This window comes from Eleutherodactylus coqui, chromosome 7, assembly GCF_035609145.1.
Source record: "Eleutherodactylus coqui strain aEleCoq1 chromosome 7, aEleCoq1.hap1, whole genome shotgun sequence".
NCBI classification, from domain to species: Eukaryota; Metazoa; Chordata; class Amphibia; order Anura; family Eleutherodactylidae; genus Eleutherodactylus; species Eleutherodactylus coqui.
This window is the reverse complement of record NC_089843.1, coordinates 31,052,846-31,077,961: the sequence shown is the minus strand read 5'-3', so window position 1 is coordinate 31,077,961 and position 25,116 is coordinate 31,052,846. Positions and strand designations below refer to the sequence as shown.

The following is a 25,116-nucleotide window of genomic DNA, read 5'->3' as shown; positions in this document are numbered from 1 at the left end:
GTGCATTAGGCTGAGGTCTCACCGCGAAACAGTACTCTAATATTTCCTGGGACACTGCAAACCATTGCAGTTATGCGGTTCTCAGTCTGCAGTGCATTAAACAGAGGTCTCACCACTCTTGATCATTGCAGCTATACAGTTCTGTGTGTGCAGTGCTTTAGGCAGAGGGCTGACTGTCATCTCTAATCAGAACCCTAATATTTCTGGGACACTGCAGATCATTGCAGCTATACTGTCCTATGTGTGCAGTGCCTTAGGCAGAGGGCTCACTCTCATCACTAAATAGTACGAAAAAATTCCTGGGCCACTGCAAAGCAGCATTTCATAGATACCATTCTATGTATTGGGTCAAGTAGCTGCAGTTATCAGCACTATCCACTGACTGTAAAGCTTTCTGCCCCTGGGCAGAGCATCGCACAATACCCTTTCCTTGGGTGCGGTAAAGTTGCCATAGTTATTAGCACTATCCACTGGCTGTATAGCTTTCTGCCCCTTGGCAGAGCGTTGCACAATACCCTTTCCTTGGGTGTGATGAAGTTGCCGCAGTTACCAGCACTATCCACTGGATTTCTAGTTTTCTCCCACTCCATACTCTCTCTATTATATACAAGTCTCTGTGAGCTGTAAATAACCCCTCGGTATCAGTGCAAGACAGCGTTTTTAATTTTTTCCGGTCACAGCATAGACCCTTCAGTATCTACAAGTCTCTGTGTGCGGTAAATTAGCCACAGTTCTCAGTGCTATACGGTGGACTAATTTATTTTGGCCCTGCTCTATCCTTAATCAGACATGATGAGGAGTAGGTGTAAGGGTCGAGGATGTGGATGTGAACGCGGCCGCGGGCGTCCAAGTGAGGGCATGGGTGCAGGCCGAGGTCCTGGGCAGGGTATATCACAGCCGCCTGCTGAGGGATTAGGAGAGCGCAAAGTCCCTACTCTCCCCAGCTTCCTATCACAATTTGCGGAGTCCCGTGGTAGACATTTATTACAAGAAGAGCAGTGCAAGCAGGTCCTGTCGTGGATGGCAGATAACGCGGCCAGCAATCTATCAAACCCCCAGTCTTCTACGCAGTCCACTACTCCCGGCCTAGGGACTGCAGATGTGAATCCTCTGACTGCTCCTCCTTCCTCCCAGCCTCATCACTCCAGGAAAATGACAGATTATGAGCAGGCAGACTCCCAGGAACGGTTCTGAGGTCCCTGCCCAGAGTGGGAAAAAACTGTTCCTCTCTCACCTGAGGAATTTGTCCTGACAGATGCCCAACCTTTGCCCAAGTTCCGGGAGTCCGGGTGATGAGGCTGGGGACCTCCAGCAACTGTCTCAAGAGCTTTTTGTGGATGAGGATGATGAGACACAGTTGTCTGTCAGTAAGGTAGTAGTAAGGGCAGTAAGTCTGAGGAAGGAGCGCACAGAGGATTCAGACGAAGAGTTGCTGGTCGATGAGGTGACTGACTCCACCTGGCTTGCTAAGCCTACTGAAGACAGGGCTTCAGAGGGGGAGACAAGTGCAGCAGCAGGACAGGTTGATAGAAGCAGTGGGGTGGCCAGGGGGAGAGGTAGGGCCAGAGCAAAGAATCCCCCAACTGTTTCACACAGCAGCCCCTCGCGGCAATCCTCCGTGCATAGGGCTAGATGTTCAAAGGTGTGGATGTTTTTCAGTGAGAGCGCAGATGACCGACGAACAGTGGTGTGCAACCTGTGCCGCAGCAAGATCAGCTGGGGAGCCACCACTACCAGCCTCACCACCACCAGCATGCACAGGTAAATGATGCCCAAGCACCCCAAAAGGTGATATGAAGGCCATTCACCCCCACCGGGTCACACCACTGCCTCTTCCCCTGTGCCACAACCTGCCACACAAATCCAATCCCCCTCCCATGATGCAGGCACGAGCGTCTCCCAGCCTGCACCCACACCCTCACCTCCACAGTCCTCCATGGACTCTAGCAATGTCTCCCAGCACAGCAATTAGCTGTCGCTAACACAAGCGTTGGAGCGAACGCGCAAATACGCCACCACCCACCCGCATGCACAAGCTTTAAACATGCACGTTGCCAAATGAATCAGCCTATAGATGCTGCTGTACAGGTTTGTGGAAACGGAGGCTTTCAAAAACATGATGGCGGCGCCGGTCCCACGCTACTCGGTCCCCAGCTGCCACTATTTTTCCTGGTGTGCTGTTCCCACCCTACACCAGCATGTCTCCCGCAACATTAACTGCGCCCTCAACAACGCACGTGGACAAGTACTGGTGGGCAGGGCCACTATATCTCCCTGATGGCACATTGGGTGAACTTGGTGGAGGCTCGGACTGAGTCAGAGCCTGGGACCGCTCATGTGCTACCCACACCAAGAATAGCGGGTCCTACCTCGGTGCTGGTATCTGCAGCATAATTTGCCACTTCCCCCAACCCCCTCTCCTCCTCCTCCGCCACCTCCACCTCTCAATTACGAAGTGTTAGCACGTCGCCAGCAGTCGGTAGCATGTGGCACGGCAGCACAGGGGTGGGCAAGCGTCAGCAAGCCGTGCTAAAACTACTAAGCCTAGGTGACAAGAGGCACACGGCCCTGAACTGTTGCAGGGTATGACAGAGCAGACCAACCTCTGACGTTCGCCGCTGAGCCTCCAACCGGGCATGGTCCTGTATGAGAATGGCCGTAACCTGGTGGCAGCCCTGCATCGTAGCAGCCTTACACACGTGCCATGGCTGGAACACGTCTTCAATCTGGTGGTTCAGTGGTTTCTGAAAAACTACCCCTACTTGTCTGACCTGCACGTCAAGGTGCGCCGCAAGTCCACCACAGATGCTGCCACCCTCAGGACACTGCAACATCGATTTCAGCTGCCAGAGCACCGACTGCTGTGCGACGTGCTGGCACGCTGGAATTCTACGCTGCACATGTTGGCCAGACTATACGAGCAGCGTAGAGCAATTGTGGAATACCAGCTGCAACATGGGCGGCAGAGTGGTAGTCAGCCTCCGCAGTTCTTTACCGAGGAGTGGGCATGGATGGCAGCTAGGTCCTCAGAAACTTTGCGGAGTCTACCCAAATGGTGACCGGTGAAGCAGCCATCATTAGCGTTACCATCCCGCTGCTTTGCCTGCTGAGAAGTTCGCTGCTAAGCATAAAGACCGATGCCTTGCGGTTAGAAGAGGAGATGGGGGATGACAGTATGTCGCTTGATAGCCAGACCACCCTCTCGTCTATATCTCAGCAGGTTTTGGAGGAGGAGCAGGAGGAGAAGGAGGAGGGGGAAGAGACAGCTGGGCACACTGCAGAGGGTACCCATGCTGCTTGTCTCTCATCTGTTCAGCATGTATGGGCTGAAGAGGTGTAGGAGCATCTTCCTAGTGAGGACAGTGATGTGTTGCGTACTGGGACTCTGGCACACATGGCTGACTTTATGTTAGCATGCCTTTCCCATGACCCATGCCTTAGACTCATTTTTGCAAACACAGATTTCTGGGTGTACACCTTTCTTGACCCACGGTATAAGGAAAAACTTTCCACTCTCATTCCCGAAGAGGAAAGGGGTATGAGAGTGATGCAATACCACAGGGCCCTGGTGGAAAAAGTGATGCTAAAGTTCCCATCTGACAGCGCTAGCAGTAGAAGACGCAGTTCTGAGGGCCATGTAGCAGGGGAGGTGCGGGGATCAGGCAGCATGTCTAGCGCAGGCAAAGGAACACTCTCCAAGGCCTTTGCTAGCTTTATGGCTCCCCAGCAAGAATATGTCACCACTGCCCAGTCAAGACTGAGTCAGAGGGAGCACTGTAACAAAAATGGTGAGGGGGTACATAGCCGACCATACCACCGTCCTCCGTGATGACTCTGCTCCATACAACTATTGAGTGTCAAAGATGGACACTTGACATGAACTTGCGCTGTACACCCTGGATGTGCTGGCCTGCCCTGCCGCTAGCGTCTTGTCAGAGATGGTGTTTATTGCTGCTTGGGGGATCATCACGGATAAGCGTACCCACCTGTCAACTGACAGCGCTGACATGCTTACGCTCCTAAAGATGAACAAAGGCTGGATTTCCCCAGACTTCTCTTCTCCGTCGGTGGAAAGCAGCGGATCCTAAAAAATCTTTTCGCTGCAACAGGAAAAAAATGCATCCTCTATTACCCCAAAAAAGGAGGGTAATTAGCTTTGTGTAAACCTCTCGGATATTATTACTCCTCCTCCTCCTCCTCCTCCTCCTAAAACAGCATGTCATCACGCTGAATTGCCAATTTCTATGTGGCCCAAAAGGCTATGTTTAAAAGTTTTAAAAGTTAAACATAAACGAATTTTTGTGGAGGGCTGCCTCCAGGCTCTGTTACAAATTAACCAATAACGAGCTGTATCTCTAAAAAATGTTTATGGGTTTCACCTGCCCTCAGCGTTCAGCAATTTTTCACGGGTACACTTGTACTCTTGGTACATCAATTTTTCAGGCCATTGCTAATACTGTTAGCAAACTAATTTTTCTGGGCTTCACCTATACTATGGTAAACAAATTTTTACAGGTGTTCGCCTACACTCTTGGTACACCAATGTTTCCGGGGTTCGCCTATACTTTTGCTGCAGGAATGTTACAGGGGTCTGCCTATACTGCTACAGAAATGTTACTAGGGTCCGCCTATACTCTTGCTACAGAAATGTTACTGGGGTCCGCCTATACATTTGCTACTGAAAGGTTTGAGGGGTTCAACTATACTCTTGCTACAGAAATGTTACAGGGGTTCACCTGTACTCTTGCTACAAAAATATTACAGGGGTCCGCCTATACTCTTGCTACAGAAATGTTACAGGGGTCCGCCTATACTCTTGCTACAGAAATGTTACCGGGGTCCGCCTATACACTTGCTACAGAAATGTTACTGGGGTCCGCCTATATTCTTACTACAGAAATGTTACTGGGGTCCGCCTATACACTTGCTACTGAAAGGTTTGAGTCGTTCGCCTATACTCTTGCTACAGAAATGTTACAGGGGTCCGCCTATACTCTTGCTACAGAAATGTTACTGGGGTCTGCCTATTCACTTGCTACAGAAATGTTACTGGGGTCTGCCTATACACTTGCTACTAAAAGATTTCTGGGGTCCACTTATACTCTTGCTACAGAAATGTTTCTGGGGTCCACCTATGCTGTGGGTGCACAAAGACTTCCCATTGCAGTGTTTTACCTGTCTGGCCCAAATACACTGACTAACTAGGGCAGAAAGGTGGGCCGAGGCCGAGGTCCTTGGCGGGGTGAAATTCTGCCATGTTTGGGCACTCTGATTTCTTCCTGTGAAATACCATCTTTGAGATCCTTGGGCTCGCCTATGCTGTGGGTGCACAAAGACTTCCCATTGCGGTGTTTTACCTGTCTGGCCCAAATACACTGACTGACCAGGGCAGAAATGTGGGCCGAGGCCAAAGTCCCTGGTGGGGTGAAACTCTCCTATGTTTGAGCACTCTGAATTCTTTCTGTGTAATTCTACCTTTGTGCACCCACAGCATAGGCGAGCCCAAGGAACTCAAAGACATAACATTGGGGTGTTTTACCTGTCTGGCACAAATACACTGACTGACTTGGGTAGGGTGCAAACGGTTTCCCCATTGCTGTGTTTTACCTATCTGGCACAAATACACTGACTGACTAGGGCAGTTATGTGGGCCGAGGCCGAGGTTCTTGGCGGGGTGAAACTATGCCATGTTTGGACACTCTGATTTCTTCCTGTGTAATACCATCTTTGAGTTCTTTGGGCTCGCCTATGCTGTAGGTGCACAAAGACTTCCCATTGTGGTGTTCAGCTATCTGACATTCACACAGAATGAATTATGTGGGGACATATGGATTTCCCTTTGCTATGTGACTCATGGCACCTTGGGTTACACAAGGTGGAGGCTGGGACCAAGCCTGACCCTGGGCCTGTTTACGTGCTTCCCACACAGAGTATTGCTGCATTGTGGAGATGTGTAGAAGTGCTGGCACCTGAGTCCCCTTTATGCCCACGTTTGCAGCTCCTGACAATTTTGTGACGGAGGAGGCACAGGATTGGAATGATGATCGTATGTCAATTCATCATCAATTCTCAACAGCATTGTGGGCTTTCACCCACACTTTCAAAGAGGGTCGCTGCCTGGCCTTGTCAACCCTCTGCAGTGTGTGTCTCTGGTTCCTCCTCATCGTAGATGCACTTATAAAGCGATGTGAGGGTGGTGTGGCTATTAAGCGAGCGTGTGGCATGAGGCAGCTGAACGCTGCGCAGGGAAACTTTAGTGTGCATTGTGGATGCGGGGTTGTGCGGGGAGTTGGACAGCAATGCTAGCATATAACCCAGGAGAAGAGGCAGCAATGTGACCCGCAGGCAGTGATTATCCTTGGTTGCAGGTAGTGTGGTGCTTAGCTAAGATGTGCCAGCGCATGTGCCTTGCTAATGAGGGTTTGTCCCAAATAAATTGTTAGGGGGGTGACCGCCAGGCTCTTGCCCCCATTTTGGCTTAATAGTGGGACCTGGGAGCCTCAGATGCAGCCATGCATGTTGCCCCTGCCCTTCTCTATCCGTTTCTGTGGTGTTTCCATGACTTTCTGATGTTTTCAGGTGCTTCACAATTCGTCACCTATGCTGAGCATCGGTCCCATACAAAAATGCTCGAGTCCCCCATTGACTTCAATGGGGTTCGTTACTTGAAACGAGCTCTCAAGCATTACGAATTGTTTGACTCGAGCAACGAGCACCCGAGCATTTTGGTGCTCGCTCATCTCTAGTGATAAATTATTGTGAAGCATAAAAACAAATGCTTAACATATACCAGGGAAAGTCATTACATCTTGTATATATTGATTTCTCCAAAGCATTTGATACTGTGTTGTATAAAAGGTTGGAATATAAATTGAGAATGTTTGGTCTGGGTGAGAATATGTGTAAGTGATAGAAAGCAGAGGCTGGTTATTAATGGTACATACTTTGATCGAGTCACCTATAATAGCAGCGTACCACAGGGGTCAGTAATCAACACTTTTTTTTAATGCATTTATTAATGTTGTTGAGGTATTGTACCAGTAAGATATTAAAAGCAGTATATAGAAAAAAGACCCCCGCGCTCCGAGACCAGGAGCTCCGTACATAAATTAAATACCTTTTATTGCGACGCGTTTCAACGGTACACAGCCGTCTTTTTCAAGCATTACAAACATAATAAAATACACACCTTTATATATATAAATGAATCAATCCTTACTCATTACACCCGGCTCGAATAGACGCCGCGTCCCGGCGCCATCTTGAAACCACGTGGAGTAATCCAACAAACATTCCACGTGATGATACACGTCATCTATTATATTCATAAAACAAATCTTTGCATCACTATTATATTCACTATTAAAACCAAATCCCGTGGTCAAAAAATAAACTTGCTCCATAAAATTACATGTCAAATAGCATATCGTAATTATCAATAGACTATTGTTCCTATTATATTTAAAAAAAAACAAAAAAACATTTTTTTCCTTTTTTCATTGTATACTAACAAAATATGGTTGTAAATATTTGTAAACTCCAACCATAAATATTCATATATAATAAATATATGTAAAACAATCATAAATAATGCATTTTCAAAATAGGCTATCTATATGAGTGCATAAGAACAAATAAATAATCAAATCCAATTTTATAAATATAGGTAACATTGTATTTAAATAATCATATTCTAATTATACCCTATAAAATTAATAAAGATATTTCCATATAAATATTCATATATTATTTCTCTATAAAAATTGTTCCCCTATATATACACAAAATTCATAATTTATTCCCCAATGAATCTAAATTTTCTCCAATATCTCATTTAAACCCCCAGGTACCAGGGTCTTCAATTTATAAATCCAGTACATCTCCTTACGTCGGAGATGACTGGTTGATTTGTTCTGAATTTGTTCCAGAGGGGTAACTCTCATATCTTTTGGTTCACAATTGTGCTTCTCCAAAAAATGACGTGACAAACTGTTTTTCAAATATCCCCTCTTGATATTGAATCTATGATTATTAATGCGCATCCTCAGGGAATTTTTGGTTCTCCCTATGTATCTCATGTTACAACTGCATTCTATCAAATAAATAATACGTTTGCTACCACAATCCAGTCTATTTTTACTACCACATTTCACCATTTGATCATCAAGTTCGGGTTCTTTTGTTAAAAATCGAATGAATAATGTTGCTACAACAGAACGGTTAATTTTGAATGAGATTAGAAAGGACGTTGACATTGTCAATACACCCATTTCAGTTATTGATATAGAACAGGTTTTATTAAATGTTTCTCCTTGTGATTCCCCTCCGGAATTCAATGGGGATAATATAACCAATACATGCAATGGAAATTTTAGTCCTAAACATTTTTTAGAGATAGGACCGCAATCGATAGAAAGAGACAGAATAGATGTAGAACAGTCAACAGTAAAAAAGAAAAGAACTATAACAATGAACACACCCCCCATCACCAGGTCCAAGATAAACCAGTATTTTTCAAAACGAAACACTACAACTCCCAAAACACCGATCTCAAAAGAAAGACTCAGCGTAGAAGGGGAAAAAGAGGGGGTAGGAAGAAGAATCCAACGAGAAAGAAGAATCACGACGATGAAAATAAGGAAGTAACTAACTTAGAAGCCCAAAAATTAGGCGTTTACAACCTATCGAACTTTAAATTATTTCAGAAGGATTTAAATCTTTTATCTAAAGGTCTTTCGTTTTGTCCCTCGAGAGACATTAATTTATTTGAGATATTTGTAGACTTAAACCAATTCATCCGTAAAATGACACTCAACCGGTATTTTTTAATGAATAAGGATAAAAAAATTGAGGAATTTAATATTACATTTAATTTAGAAGATCCCATCCCCACAGATTTGAAACCGCATAATAAATTTTATCCCGTTGAAAATAAAGGTATGCACATCGAATATTTTTATGATGCAGTATTAAAAGAATTAACGGAACTAGAGAGATCTATAAATATTAGCAAGAAGGGTATATATAAATCTAATCTCACAACATCCGAATGGAACACTTTAAATTCTTTTAAAAATAATGAAGAGTTAGTTATTAAACAGGCTGACAAAGGGGGGGGGGGATCATTCTTATGGATAGAAGTAGATATCATAATGTTAGTTTGAAAATATTAGAAGATGAGGAACAGTATATTAAATTAAAGGGGGATCCTACCAGTGATATTCATAAAGCTTTAATAATGCATATAGAAAATGGTTTATCTAATAATAGTTTGACAAAAATGGAAGGTAAATACATTTTACAAGTAGAACCCGAAATTCCATATTTTCACCATCTCCCCAAGATCCATAAGGACATCCAGGACCCACCAGGGAGACCTATCATTGCGGGGATTGATTCAGTTACATCCAGGTTAGCTGAATATTTAGACAAACAGTTACAGAAGTATATGCGCAGTCTCCCGTCCTTTTTAAAAGACACTGGCCACTTGCTACAACTAATTCAACACATAGAATGGAAAGAATCTTTTATTTGGTGTTCTCTCGATGTAGAGGCACTGTATTCTAGCATCCCTCATGAAAAAGGTTTGGCAGTGATTCATGATCATCTTATACAAGACCCTTTAATGCCCCACCAACAAATAGAATTCATTTTAGATTCCATCTTATTTATTTTAGAGAATAATTATTTCACTTTTGATAATAAATTTTACAAACAGAAGAGGGGCACGGCGATGGGGAGCAAATTCGCCCCGACATATGCAAATTTATATGTGGGGGACTTTGAGAGACATCGATTTTTAGATACACATATAGTCTTTTTTAAAAGGTTCATAGATGACATTATTTTGATTTGGGATGGGGGAATAAGTGAATTATTAAATTTTATAGCGACATTAAACAATAATGATTATAATTTACGTTTTACATCTAATATAGATTATAATAATTTGGTATTTTTAGATTTGGAATTGACTCACCTTAATAACAAAATTATTACCAGTACCCATTTTAAGAAGGTGGATAGTAACAGTTATGTGGATTTTTATAGCTGTCATGCACGCCCATGGAAAGTCAATATTCCATATGGGCAACTCAAAAGAATTAGCCGGAATTGCAGTAGAAATGATGATTTTAAAAAATAGTCCCTTATTTAAAAAAAACGATTTTTAGATAAAAATTATCCTATAGGTATTTTTAATACAGCATATAATAAAATATGGAAAGAAAGAATTAATGCTGAGAATAGGTCACGTAAACACACTGGTGATTTGGGTGGTAATAATGGTTCAGGAAATGAATTTGTGCATGAGAATATAAATGAAAATATTTCTAAAAAAATTAATGAGGAAAAAAATATATATAAAACAGCTTTTATAACAAAATATAACAACCAAAATCGGGAAATTCGTAGGATTTTGCAAAGAAAAAGGGTCTATCCTGAAGAGTGATCCAGTACTTGGGAGAAATATAGATGAATATCCAAAACTAATTTTCAGGAAAAATAAAACTATTAAAGATAATATTGCCCCCTCAAGAGCAGAATTTAAAAAAATTGGGAGAGATAAAGATGGGAATTTCCTAAAAAAAACAGGTATTTTTAAATGTGGTAGAACGAAATGTGGATGCTGTTCACACATACAACAAGGGAGAATATCCATTGAACTTGATGATCAAATGGTGAAATGTGGTAGTAAAAATAGACTGGATTGTGGTAGCAAACGTATTATTTATTTGATAGAATGCAGTTGTAACATGAGATACATAGGGAGAACCAAAAATTCCCAGAGGATGCGCATTAATAATCATAGATTCAATATCAAGAGGGGATATTTGAAACACAGTTTGTCACGTCATTTTTTGGAGAAGCACAATTGTGAACCAAAAGATATGAGAGTTACCCCTCTGGAACAAATTCAGAACAAATCAACCAGTCATCTCCGACGCAAGGAGATGTACTGGATTTATAAATTGAAGACCCTGGTACCTGGGGGTTTAAATGAAATATTGGAGAAAATTTAGATTCATTGGGGAATAAATTATGAATTTTGTGTATATATAGGGGAACAATTTTTATAGAGAAATAATATATGAATATTTATATGGAAATATCTTTATTAATTTTATAGGGTATAATTAGAATATGATTATTTAAATACAATGTTACCTATATTTATAAAATTGGATTTGATTATTTATTTGTTCTTATGCACTCATATAGATAGCCTATTTTGAAAATGCATTATTTATGATTGTTTTACATATATTTATTATATATGAATATTTATGGTTGGAGTTTACAAATATTTACAACCATATTTTGTTAGTATACAATGAAAAAAGGAAAAAAATGTGTTTTTTTTGTTTTTTTTAATATAATAGGAACAATAGTCTATTGATAATTACGATATGCTATTTGACATGTAATTTTATGGAGCAAGTTTATTTTTTGACCACGGGATTTGGTTTTAATAGTGAATATAATAGTGATGCAAAGATTTGTTTTATGAATATAATAGATGACGTGTGTATCATCACGTGGAATGTTTGTTGGATTACTCCACGTGGTTTCAAGATGGCGCCGGGACGCGGCGTCTATTCAAGCCGGGTGTAATGAGTAAGGATTGATTCATTTATATATATAAAGGTGTGTATTTTATTATGTTTGTAATGCTTGAAAAAGACGGCTGTGTACCGTTGAAACGCGTCGCAATAAAAGGACGGAGCTCCTGGTCTCGGAGCGCGGGGGTCTTTTTTCTATATACTGCTTTGGATATCGGAAGCCTGAAGGCTTTACACCCCGGGACGTCTCTCCTGCTAATACAGGATTGAAGACCAGGATCTATCTTAAGGCAAACGTGGATATCGGGTGCCGGTGGCTCCTTCAAGTAGGAGCGCACTGTGCACCAGGTGAGTTGTCACTCACCGTTTTTTACATTTATTACATGTTTTATGTTTTTTGAGGCGCTGAGACTTTATTTCTTTTCTTCAACCAGTAAGATATTAGTATGTGCAGATGATACAAAAATATGTAAAGTAATTAACAAAAGAGTAAACAGAATACGGCTGCAAATGGATCTGGATAGCCTGGAGGGGCAAAAAAGTTGCAAATATGGTTTTAACAGTGATAAATATGAGTGTTCACATGGTCGGGGAAATGCATGTCCCCATTACACACTAAATGGGAAACCACTGGGCAAAACTGACATGGAAAAGGACTTTGGGTTTTTAGTTAGGTCGGGCTCAAATGGTCGTATGTTTACTGCGTATTTCACGGGGTTTGTAGGCTCGTGTAATACACGGTAACTCACAGGCAATCAATTACATTGCCTTACGCAGTTCCGATCACATCAGAGCGTCGGAATTGCACAACAAAATTGCGGCATGTTCTATTTACACAAGATAGAGCCTTTTGTTCTCCATTGGCACCTTTATACACACGCTCATACACAATTTCGTACACCAAGCGATGGCACAGGAAATGTAAACAAAATTAAAAAAAAAACAGGTGTACTGAGAATGACAGCAAGTGTGAGTATGCAGTCATGTGCAGTAGAATTTCACCGCCATACGCGGCAGTACACAGGGTCACAGCTGAACCTAGGATTTTACATTTATGGCTGTGTGAGCCCAGCCTTAACTGTAAACTTAACTGGATCAACCAGGTTCTGGCAGCTGCTGCCAAGGCAAACAGGATCATGGGTTGCATCAAAAGAGATCTAGGGGTGCATGATGAGCACATTGTTCTTCCTCTTTACAAGTCCCTGGTCAGCTCACACATGGAATATTATGTACAGTTTTGGGCATCGGTACTCAAGAAGGTCATATCAGAGCTTCAGCGATTACAAAGGTGCCAACTAAATTACTAAAATGTTATCAAAATTGGCGTTATCTAGCTTAGAAGAAATAACTGAGGGAAGACTTAATAACTATGTACAGTATACGTATATTAGGGGTCAGTACAGAGATCTCTTCCATCATCTATTTACACTAAGGAGTGTACCAAGGGGGCGCCCTCTACGTCTAGAGGAAAGGTTTCTACACCAACATAGAAGGGAGGTTCTTTTTTTAAGAGCAGTGAAACTAGGGAACTCTTTGTCTCAGGATGTGGTGATGACAAACTCACTAAAAGAGTATGAGTCTGGATGCCTTTTTGAGAACAACAATATTACATGTGTTATCATTGATTATGTCAGAAGGATCGGTAATCGTGGGATTATTCTGATTGCCAGATTTGGGGGCTGGAAGGAATTTTTTTCAGCTAAAATGTTATCTTATTCTGGATAAACATTCCTGAACTGGATAGATATGTGTCTTTTTAGCCTTACATATTATTTTACTATGTTACTTACAAGCTGATACTCATCTATATGAATATTTATCTATTTACAGGCCACAGATTGAGACATTTATACTCCCTCTGATTTTCCACTTTGCCATTGATAATATTAACCAGAATCCTGACATCTTACCCAACATATCTCTGGGATACCATTTTTATGACACATGCTTAGATAGACGATTGGCGATAAGACGTGTTTTACATCTTCTTTCTGGTCCGGATAAGGTGATACCTAATTACTCATGTACAGGCTGTGGCCAGCTGGCCGGTATCATTGGAGATCACCACTCATCTACCACTATTTTAGCTGCACAAATCCTTGGACTATATGGATATCCTCAGGTATTGGATACTCTAAGTGCTGTCCTAAACTACAAGTGCTGTAAAATGATAGAAGTGGGATATTTGAGTGATTGTTGTAGTATTAATGATAAGTGTACTATATTATTCCTATAATCCACAGGTCAACAAAAAAAAACTTTTTGGAAGCATCAGGCTTAAAATCACGATTTTCTTAATCAATTTTTTGCGCTTATTTCTAATCTGTTCTTAGTTTTTTTCCAGCACGTCTAGTTATTGAGATATTCTAAATTCCGTTTTTGGCATACTGTATATCGTTAAGCATATAAATATAATTCATTATCTAATATTTATTTAGAACTGAATAGTTAATTAAAACATTTTTCATCCATTCAAACTTTATTAACGAATATAAAATTAAAAGCAACATTCTCATCACACCTATCTATCAAAATCTCTGTGAATATGACTTTCTTTTGTAGACTTTTTCTGGTTCATCACGATAAAGCATCCAACAGTAGTCAGCCATCATGCTTTCATTCCAAAACCCTTGATAATGTGTTTCCATCACCTGTATATCTTGGTGGAATCGTTCACCTTGTTCATCGCTCACAGCGCCCAAGTTTTCTGGAAAAAATGTCAGATGCGAATGTAAAAAATGCATTTTTATTGACATGCGACAGCCCATCTTTTGAAATGATTCCAGAAGCCGCTGAACTCTAGTTTCGTATTCAGGCGATTTATGATTTCCGAGAAAGTTCTCACACACCCACACGAACGCTTTCCATGTTTTTTTTTCGTCTGGGTTTAGTGACTGTTCAAATCGATCGTCTTTCATAACCTCTCGAATCTGAGGACCGATGCAGATGCCTTCTTTTAATTTAGCCGCACTAATCTTGGGAAATTTTTCAACCAAAAATTGAAAACCCGCCGATTCAGGTTTACCCATCGCTTTCACAAAATTTTTCATCAAACCAAGCTTGATGTGCAGTGGCGGCAAAAAAATTTTACGTGGATCAACCAACGGAGTATGATGGACGCTGCTGACACCGGGCTCGTATTCAGTTCTCAAATGCCAATCGCGTTTTGTATAGTGGTCGTTTACAGCACGGCTATCCCACAAACAAAGAAAACAGCAAAACTTGGTGAATCCTGTTTGCATACCCATCAACATGCCAATTACTTTCAAATCGACGCAAATGTTCCATTGATGAGTTTTGTAATCAATAGCTTCAAGTAGTATTTTCATATTTTCGTGAGTTTCATTCAAGTGTACCGAATGAGCTATTGGAATGCAAGGCTTCTCATTGCCATTGTGCAGCAATACGGCGTTCAAACTTGTCTTCGACGAATCAATAAAAAGACGCCAATCACCAGGGAAATGTACCTGGGATAAATTTTCAAAAAGGCTATTAATATCATTGCAGTAACACAATGGTCCATCAACGGTGAAAAATCTAGATAAATCACTGTTGCGCTTTCGATAGTGGCAGATTTTAGCACCAGCTGCAAGCAAATGTTTTTCTTTCAGTCTTGACGCCAAAAGTTCAGCTTTTTGTTTAGAGAGAGACAAATCTCTAATCAAATCATTCAGTTCACCTTGCGTAAAAACCTTCGGCTTTCCATCGTCGTCAGGTGTAAATTTGACATCAGTCGCGTCTCTAGACGCATCATCAATCGTCCAAACCATCGGTCGGTGTTACTGGAACAGGCAGGGAGCTGTCGTGAGGAACCGGTCTAATGGCTGAATCCAAATTCGGGTACACAATTAGGTGCTTATTTTTCGACGAAAATCCGGTGGTATTAACAGCACAAAAGTAACAGTCAGTAAGATGGTCTTTCGGTTCTCTCCAAATCATAGGTACAGCAAATCGAAAAGAAGGCTTCCGTTTGTTTAACCAATCTCGTAATAGGCTGGAACAACCGGTACAAACCACATGTGGCGCCCACTTTTTGTCCTGATCTCCCAATGGACGACCAAAATACAATTTATAAATTTTTGAAATTTCGGGTGTAATTTTTCTTTGCTGTGACAATAGCGTAAATTGCCCACAAATGTAACAAAAGGCGTCTGGTGAATTTTTGCAATTTCTAGCCATTATAAGGCAATTTGAGTAAATTCAATGAGTCTGAAAAAGAGAAAACTGGATTAATTTTTGCGTTAAAACCATATCTTAGCACAAAAACGACATGTGTATCTCAAGATTCAGACGTGCGGGGAAAAATCTGAAGACAGATTTGGAATCAGCGAGAAAAACTACATCTAGTACACCTAAAATTAAAGCTGATGCAAAATCAATGTTGACCGGTGTAATCTAATATATATGAGGGATGTCTCCAATGTGTAAGTTGCATGGACATTGGATGTGTCCTACATGTTGTCTTTCTATGTAATCATGTGAAAAAATAAGATGTGGTCATGACTGCACAGGGTTGACTTAATTCCAAGCAATCGATTCTGAACTCATTGCATAGATCACAACTCAATCAAGTCCTATGTGCCCCTCCCAAAAATGTATTCTACCAATCACTGACTATTTAATTATAAGGTAGGTCAATAGCCTAAACTTTGACAACATTTCTTGGTACAGGTGCTCACTGCACTCCAGCAGTCAAGTTACATTATTATCAGAATTAACGGGGCACATTTATGAAAGGGTTTATACCAGTTTCTGGCATTAAAAAGTCACAAATTGTTGCACAAAAGATGTTTTTGCACAAAACATTGCCATTTTTTTCCTTTCTGCCTAGTGGCAAAGATCTTAATAAAGTTTAAGACTTTATTATGCAAAGTTGCAATGTTTCTAAAGGCAAAAGAAGAGAATATAAAAAAGGAACATACATTTCATAAAAACTGTTACAAAAATAAAAGGGATAAAGACTAGGATACTAGAACTTATTGGTTAGATTAGTTAAGAATAGAGATGGGTGAGCACACTCATCCAAGCTTGATGCTCGATCGAGTATTAGACTACTCGTATGCTTGTTACTCGAGTCAAGCACCACGCAGTGCTCGAGAAAATTTAATTCCCCTTCCCTGCATGTTTAGCACCATTTTTTATCCAATAAACATGCAGGGAAGGCTTTACCACTTCCTGCTGTGACGTGCCAACCCTGTGCACATCCTTAGCAGTAACTGGCTGGGCTGATCAAGTGACCGCGGAGTATTAAAACTATGGTCATCCGTGGTTCACCTCAGACGCATGCTGCATGAGCTGGGGGATGGAGCTGCTGATATAGGGAAATTGATAGTGTAGGGATTAGGTTGCGGTTAGGCAGAGATCCTTGCTCAAAGAACCCAACAGTCCTTTCTAGGACTACTACTCCTCTCATTGTGTGCATCAGCATTTTGGCTGGGTGGGACCTGTAGTGCGCACAAATTTGTTCTCCAGCATCCCGGCTGTATTCTGCCCACTGTTACCGGTCTTAAGCAGTATACTGCCAGTGGTGTACATAGGAAGTAACAAAACTAGTATCATTTCTCTTTTTTTTAGTTTTTTAGGGGCTTCAAGCGTATGCTATACACCAGTGTTTGGGGGCTGTGATTCTCCGCTAAGTAACAACAGTGTACACAGTAGACATTTTTTTGTCCCTGCTGACAGCGTACTCTATATACCGGTGTCTGGGGCTTGTGAATCTGCACAATTTCACAACCGTATACACTGTTCTAAATTTTTCTGGCCGTGCTGAGAGCTTACTCTTTATTTCAGTGTCTTGGGACTGGGAATTTGCACTATTTCACAACAGTATACATATTTTTTTTGTGCCTGCTGAAAGCCAAAAATTGAAATGTACACCGGTCTGAGTGGTGGGAATCTCTGAAATCTAACAGTATACACTGCTTATTGTGTCTAAAGTGGCCTATAAGCGTACGCAAAGTACTTGCATTTTGCGTAGCATTTAGTCCAAGTGCTTTATCCAACATGATGAAGACTAGGGGTAAGGGTCGAGGACGAGGATGTGGGCGTGGGCGGCCGAATGAGGGTGTGTGCAGAGGCCGAGGTCCTGGGGGGAAACATTGCCTGCCGCTAAGGGATTAGTAGAGTGCCGCGTATCTACGCTCCCCAGCTTCATCTCACATTTGCATGTCCGCGCGGTAGACCATTATTAAATGCACAACAGTGTGATCAGTTGATGACGTGGATAGCGGATAACGTGTCCAGTACTTTATCCAACACCCAGTCTTCCACGCAGTCCACTCACGCCAGCCAAGTGACTGCACCTCTGAATCCTCAGGCTGCTCCTCTTTCCTCCCAGACTGGTCACTCCAGGATAAGGAGAAATTCAGAACAGGCCTACTCCCAAGAATTATTCTCGGGTCCCTGCCCTGAGTCGGAAAAAACAGCCACGTGAGGAGTTAGTCATGACCGATGCCCAAATTTGGGATGTTTAATAGACTTGGGGTGATGAGGGTGGGGACTTCCAAGTAGTGTCTCAAGAGCTATTTGTGGATGATGATGAGACACAGTTGTCTGTCAGTGAGGTTGTTGTTAGGCCATTAAATCTGAGGGAGGAGCAGACTGTTCCCCACAGCACCTCCTCGTGGCAAACTCCCGTGCAGAAGGATAGGTGTTCGAAGGTAAGGAGGTTTTTCAATGAGAGCGCCAACGACCAACGGACAGTGGTGTGTAACCTATACCGCACCAAGATTAGCAAGGATTGCGGGTCCTACCTCGGTCACAGTTTCTCCGGCTTATTATGCCACCTCTTCCAAACACCCCCCTCCTTCTCCACCCTCTCCACCTCTCAATTGCAACATGTGAATATGTCGCCTGCAGTCGGTAGCTCGAGGCGCTGCAGCACGGCGGTGGGGAAGCGTCAGCAGGCCGTGCTGAAACTCCTCAGCTTGGGAGACAAGAGGCACACCACCCAAGAGCTGTTTTAGGGTTTGACAGAGCAGACCGATCTGTGGCTTTTGCAGCTGAACCTCCAACTAGGCATGGTCGTTTGGGACAATGGGCGTAACCTGGTGGCGGCTCTGCAGCTTGCCAGACTAACACACATGCCATGCCTGGCCCACGTTTTTGATCTGGTGGTTCAGTGCTTTCTTAAAAACTACCCCCATTTGTCTGAGCTGCTCAGTAAGGTGCGTCGCGTGTGCGCACATTTCAGAGAGTCCACCACAGACGCTGCCACCCTCAGGACACTGCAACATTGCTTCCAGCTGCCAGTGTAGCGACTGTTGTGCGACGTGCCCACGTGCTGGAATTTAACGTTGCACATGTTGGCCAGGCCTTAACGAGCAGCGTCGAGCCATTGTTAAATACCAGCTGCAACATGGCCGGTGGAGTGGCAGTCAGCCTCCGCAGTTCTTCACAGAGGAGTGGGCATGGATGTCTGACATCTGTCAGGTCTTAGGAAACTTTAAGGAGTCTACACAAATGGTGAGCGGCGATGCAGCCATTATCAGCATTACTATCCCGACACTTTGCGGATAGAACAGGAGATGGTGATAACAATACGTCGCTTGATAGCCAGACCACCCTCACATCTGTTTCTCAGCGCGTATTGGAGGAGGAGGAGGAGGGGGAAGAGACTGCTGCCCACACTGCAGAGGGTACCCATGCTACTTCCTTCACATCTGTTCAGCGTGTATGGGCTGAAGAGGAGGAGGACAGTGAGAGTCATCCTCTTAGTGAGGACAGCGATGTGTTGCGTACTGGGACTCTGGCACATATGGCTGACCTCATGTTAAGCTGCCTTTCCTGCGACCCTCGCATTAGACGCATTCTGGCCGATCAGGATTCTCGACCCACAGTATAAGGAGAACCTTTCCACTCTCATTCCCAAAGAGGAAAGGAGTACGAGAGTGATGCAAGGCCCTGGTGAAAAAGCTGATGCTAAAGTTTCCATCTGACTACGCTAGCGGTAGAGAATGTACTTCAGTGGGCCAACTAGCAGGGGAGACATGGGGAACAGGCAGCATGTACAGCGCAGGCAGGGGAACACTCTACAAGGTCTTTGCCAGTTTTATGGATCCCCAGCTAGACTGTGTCACCACTCCCCAGTCTAGGCTAACTAGGAGGGAGCAGTGTAAAAAGATGATGAGGGAGTACATAGCCGACCGTACCAACGTCTTCTGTAATCCCTCTGCTCCATACAACTATTGGGTGTCAAAGCTGAACACGTGGCCCGAACTTGCGCTGTACGTTTTGGAGGTGCTGGCCTGCCCAGCCGCTAGCGTGTTATCAGAGAGGGTGTTTAGTGCTGCTGGGGGGATTATCACGGATAAGCGTACCTGCCTGTCAACTGACAGCGCCGACAGGCTTACACTTCTTAAGATGAACAAAGCCTGGATTTCCCCTGACGTCTCTTCTCCACCGGTGGAAAGCAGCGGAACATAAAGATTCTTTAAGCTAGAACAGGATAACCATGCACCCTCTATCACCCCAAAAAAGGGGAGAAGTGGCTTGGTCTATCCTTCTCTGATTTTCCTCCTCCTAAACCAGCATGTCAGCACGCGGAACAGCCAATGCTTAAGAGGGCCAAAAGGCTCTGTAAAAAATTTTTTTTCGGAGAGCTGCCTCCAGGCTCTGTTAGCAAATTAAGCAACTACGAGCTCTATGTTTAAAAACTTTTTCTGGGTTTCACCTGCAATCTGGGTAAACACATTTTTCAGGGGTAAACTTGCACTCTTGGTACACAAATTTTTCAGGCCTTCGCCTGTACTCTTAGCAAACTAATTTTTCCGGGCTTCGCTTATACTCTTGGTAAACAAATTTTTCAGATGTTCGCCTATACTCTTGGTACACCAATGTTTCAGGGGTTTGCCTATACTCTTGGTACACAAATGTTTCAGGGGTTCGCCTATAATCTTGGTACACAAATGTTTCAGGAGTTCGCCTATACTCTTGGTACACAAATGTTTCAGGGGTTCGCCTATACTCCTGATCAACAAATCTATCAGGGGTCCGCCTATACTCTTGGTCAACAAATCTATCCGAGGTCTACTTATACTTTTGGTACACAAAGGTTTCCCAGTGCCGTGTTCAGCTATCTGACACATACACAGAATGATTTGTCCTGCTTTGGCCACTCAAATTTCTTTTTGGTTTATGCTGTGCTTGTAGCGATCAAAGGAAGCGTAACTGATTTAATGAGACTTTCATAGCTTCACTGTATACCTGTGGTGGCTAGTTTTGTGAGACCTCCTGCTTCAAACCAATCTTTGGTTTTATAATGGGTTGTTGAATTGTGGTGATGGTTTGAAGTACTAGCATCCGAGTCTGCTTTATGGCCTGACAATTTAGTGACGGAGGTGGCACGGGATCGCAATTCTGATCAGCACTGTATAACAAGACAACTTATTGCACACTGTCTGTTTTTGGATGTCCGCGGACGTATAATACCCTGAGTGGTAAGCCGGATTGGTTTACATAGTAACATAGTATGTAAGGCTGAATGAAGACAATGTCCATCTAGTCCAGCCTGTCTATCCTCCTGTGTTGATCCAGAGGAAGGCAAAAAACCCCAAGGCCAGAAGCCAATTAGCCCTTTTTGGGGAAAAAATTCCTTCCCGACTGCCTAATGGCAATCAGACTGTTCCCTGGATCAACCCCTAATAGTTCCTACCTGCCTGTATACCCGGATTGACAATTAACCTAAGATTTATATCCTGTAATGTCCTTCTTCTCCAGAAAGACATCAAGTCCCCTTTTAAACTCCTCTATGGATTTTGCCATCACCACTTCCTCAGGCAGAGAGTTCCACAGTCTAACTGCTCTTACAGTAAAGAATCCCCTTCTATGTTGGTGATGAAACCTACTTTCCTCTAATCGTAGCGGATGTCCTCTTGTTACCGTCGTGGTCCTGGGTGTAAACAGATCACGGGAGAGATCCTTGTATTGTCCCCTCATGTACTTATACATGGTTATTTGATCGCCTCTTAACCTTCTTTTTTCTAGAGTAAATAGTCCCAATTTGGATAGCCTCTCTGGGTATTCCAGTCCCGTCATTCCATGTGTTAGTTTAGTTCCCCCTCTTTGAATCCCCTCAAGCACTGTGACATCTTTCCTGAGCACCGGTGACCAGAATTGTACGCAGTATTCCATGTGAGGCCTGACAAGTGCCTTATATAATGAAAGGATAATGTTCTCGTCCCTTGCCCCTATACCTCTTTTAATGCACCCCAAGACTTTATTTGCCTTTGCAGTAGCTGACTGGCATTAGTTACTCCAGTTTAGTCTATTATCCACTAATACCCCCAGATCCTTTTCCATATCACTTTTCCCTAGTGATACCCCATTAAGTGAATATTGGTGACATCCGTTTCTCCTGCCCATGTGCATAGTCTTACATTTTTCAACATTGAACTTCATTTGCCATTTTCCTGCCCAAGCCCCCAGCTTATCCAGGTCCGTTTGTAGCCGCACATTGTCCTCCGTTGCATTAATTATATTGTATAATTTTGTGTCATCTGCAAATATTGATATTTTGCTGTGCAGCCCCTCTATAAGGTCATTGATAAATATGTTGAACAGAGTGGGGCCTAATACTGAACCCTGTGGCACCCCGCTAGCGACTGTGGTCCAATCAGAATACGAACCATTTATTACCACCCTCTGCTTTCTATCATTGAGCCAATTTTTTACCCACTTACACACGTTTTCGCCCAGTCCGAGCTGCCTCATTTTGTATATTAGCCTATTATGTGGCACGGTGTCAAAGGCTTTAGAGAAGTCCAGATATACGAGATCAATAGATTCTCCCTGGTCCAGCTTAGAGCTTACTTCATCGTAGAAACTGATCAGATTTGTCTGACATGAGCGACCCTTCATGAATCCATGCTGGTGAGGAGTTATTCCCTTATTCTCCTTGAGGTACTCATCAATGGCGTCTCTCAGAATCCCCTCGAAAATTTTTCCCATTACTGAAGTGAGACTTACTGGCCTGTAGTTACCAGGCTCACTTCTGCTCCCTTTTTTGTAAATTGGAACCACGTTGGCAATGCGCCAATCCAATGGTACTACACCGGTCTTGATAGTGTCTAGAAATATTAGGTATAGCGGCCTAGCTATCTCGTCACTTAGTTCCCTTAGTATCCTTGGGTGTAATCCATCTGGGCCCGGCGATTTATCAATTTTAGTTTTCCTTAGACGCTTCCGCACCTCCTCCTGCGTTGGGTATGAGATATTTTGTGAGGGGTTCGTTTTATTCCCCTGCATCTCGTGTGGCATTTCCTTTTCGTTTGTAAATTCACTTGAGAAGAAACTGTTTAGTAGATTTGCTTTCCCTTCGTCATCATCAATGATTTCTCCTGCATTGTTTTTTAAAGGGCCAGCGCTCTCCCTGCAAATCCTTTTGCTGTTACTATAGTTGAAAAATAGCTTCGGGTTGTTTTGGCTCTCTTTGGCGATCCGTCTTTTTGCTTCCTCCTTGGCAGTTTTGATCTTATCTTTGCATATTTTGTTTTTTTCCCTGTATGATTTTAGCGCTTCTTCTCTGCTTTCTTGCTTTAGTAGTTTGAACGCTTTCTTTTTTTCGTTTATTGCCTCTCTTACCGTCTTGTTGAGCTACATTGGGTTTCTTTTATTTTTAAAGGGAATGAACTGCTCACATGAGGTGATTAGGATCCTTTTGAACTTTTCCCATTTCTCCTCTGTACCGTTATTTTTGAGGATGTTGTCCCAATTAATGTTACCGATAGTAGTTCTAAGCTGATCAAATTTTGCTTTACTAAAGTTCAGTTTCTTTGTCGCTCCTTGATAAGGCTTCCTATTGATTGACAGCTGGAAGTTGATTATATTGTGGTCACTGTTCCCCAAGTGCCCCTCAACCTGCACCCCCTTTATACGTTCCGGTTTGTTGGTTAGTACTAGGTCCAGAGTGGCCCTCCCTCTTGTTGGTTCCTGCACAAGTTGGTTCAGGTAATTGTCTTTAATTACTCTCAAGAACTTATCACCCCTGTGAGATTTGCAGGTTTCCTTCTCCCATGTTATATCTGGATAAATAAAGTCCCCCATGATAATTACTTTGTTGCGCTTTGACACCTCTTCTATCTGCCTTAGTAGTAAGTTTTCAGTTTCTTCTGTTGCTTTTGGTGTTCTATAGAAGACCCCTATCAGGATTTTGTTATTTTTTCCTCCCTGTATTTCTACCCACAGAGATTCCACCTGTTCGTCTCCTACCCCTATATCCTCCCGTAGCCTCGGCTTCAAGTTCGATTTGACCTACAGACATACCCCTCCCCCTTTCTGGTTCCTTCGGTCCCTTCTGAAGAGATTGTACCCCTGCAAATTCACCGCCCAATCGCACTTATCATCAAGCCATGTTTCCGTAATTCCGACTATATCATAATTTTCATCAGTCATTCTGGCTTCAAGCTCACCCACTTTACCAATCAGACTTCTTGCATTCGTGGTCATACAATTTATATCATTTTTTTTGTTTTTTAAATTTGTTTTGTTGCTATTCGTACTTATGGCTGATTTTTCAGTTCTAACTGTACTAACCCCACCCCCTGCTCGACCCCCATTCCCTTTGCTTGGACCCGGATCGCTAGTTACACTGGCTACCCCACTGTTTCTCATTTTACCCTCCCCCCCCAGTCCCTAGTTTAAACACTCCTCCAGCCTTCTAGCCATCTTATCCCCCAGCACAGCTGCACCCTCCCCATTAAGATGCAACCCGTCCCTACGGTAGAGCCTGTAGCCGACAGCAAAGTCAGCCCAGTTCTCCAGGAACCCAAATCCCTCCTTCTTACACCAACTCCGGAGCCACTTGTTTACCTCCCTAAGGTCCTGCTGCCTTTCTAGTGTGGCTTTAGGTACAGGTAGTATTTCCGAGAAAACTACCCTGGAGGTCCTCGCCCTGAGCTTAGACCCTAAGTCCCTGAAATCATTTTTGAGGGCCCTCCATTGACCTCTAATTTGTTCGTTGGTGCCAACATGCACCTTGACCGCTGGATGCTCATCAGCCCCTCCCAGTAATCTGTCAATCCGATCCGCGATGTGTCGAACTCGAGCGCCAGGAAGACAACACACCGTTCGACGATCCCGGTCTTTATGGCAGATTGCCCTCTCTGTCCCCCTAATAATTGAGTCCCCCATCACTAGAACCTGTCTAGCCTGCCCTGCACTCCCTGTCCCCGTCTCACCGGAGCAGTCATCCCCCTGGCGTTCAGAGGGCATGTCGTGCTGCAGCGGTGCTGGCTCTGTAATGGCATCGCCCTCATCTGCCAACGTTGCAGACATGTTGGGTTGTGCCAGTTCAGGACCAGCCTCCCTGGATCTATTCCCTCTACGCCTCCTTCTATCTGACACCCAGCTGACTGACTGCTCCCCCTGCACTTCTGTACTACCATCCGCCCCCGCCTCTACCCCAGCGAGTGTCTGCTCAGTGAGCAGCAAACTCCTTTCCATGTTGTCAATGGCTCTCAGTGTTGCCAGTTGCTCATTTAGATCCAGAAATTGGGCTTCTAAATATGCGACGTGCACGCATCTTGCGCAACAGTATGCACCCTCGATCGGCTGATCA

General features: G+C 43.3%; 1 protein-coding gene across 1 annotated transcript in view; it reads left to right on the top strand.

Moving 5' to 3' along the window:
* Positions 1–1,255: 1,255 nt before the first annotated feature.
* The window catches only part of LOC136573472 (vomeronasal type-2 receptor 26-like), a 60,317-nt gene continuing 36,456 nt past the window's right edge, over positions 1,256–25,116 (top strand). The window contains exon 1 of the mRNA XM_066574764.1: positions 1,256–1,444. Coding sequence (XP_066430861.1) covers positions 1,256–1,444 — 189 coding nt within the window. The remainder of the gene's footprint in view (positions 1,445–25,116) is intronic.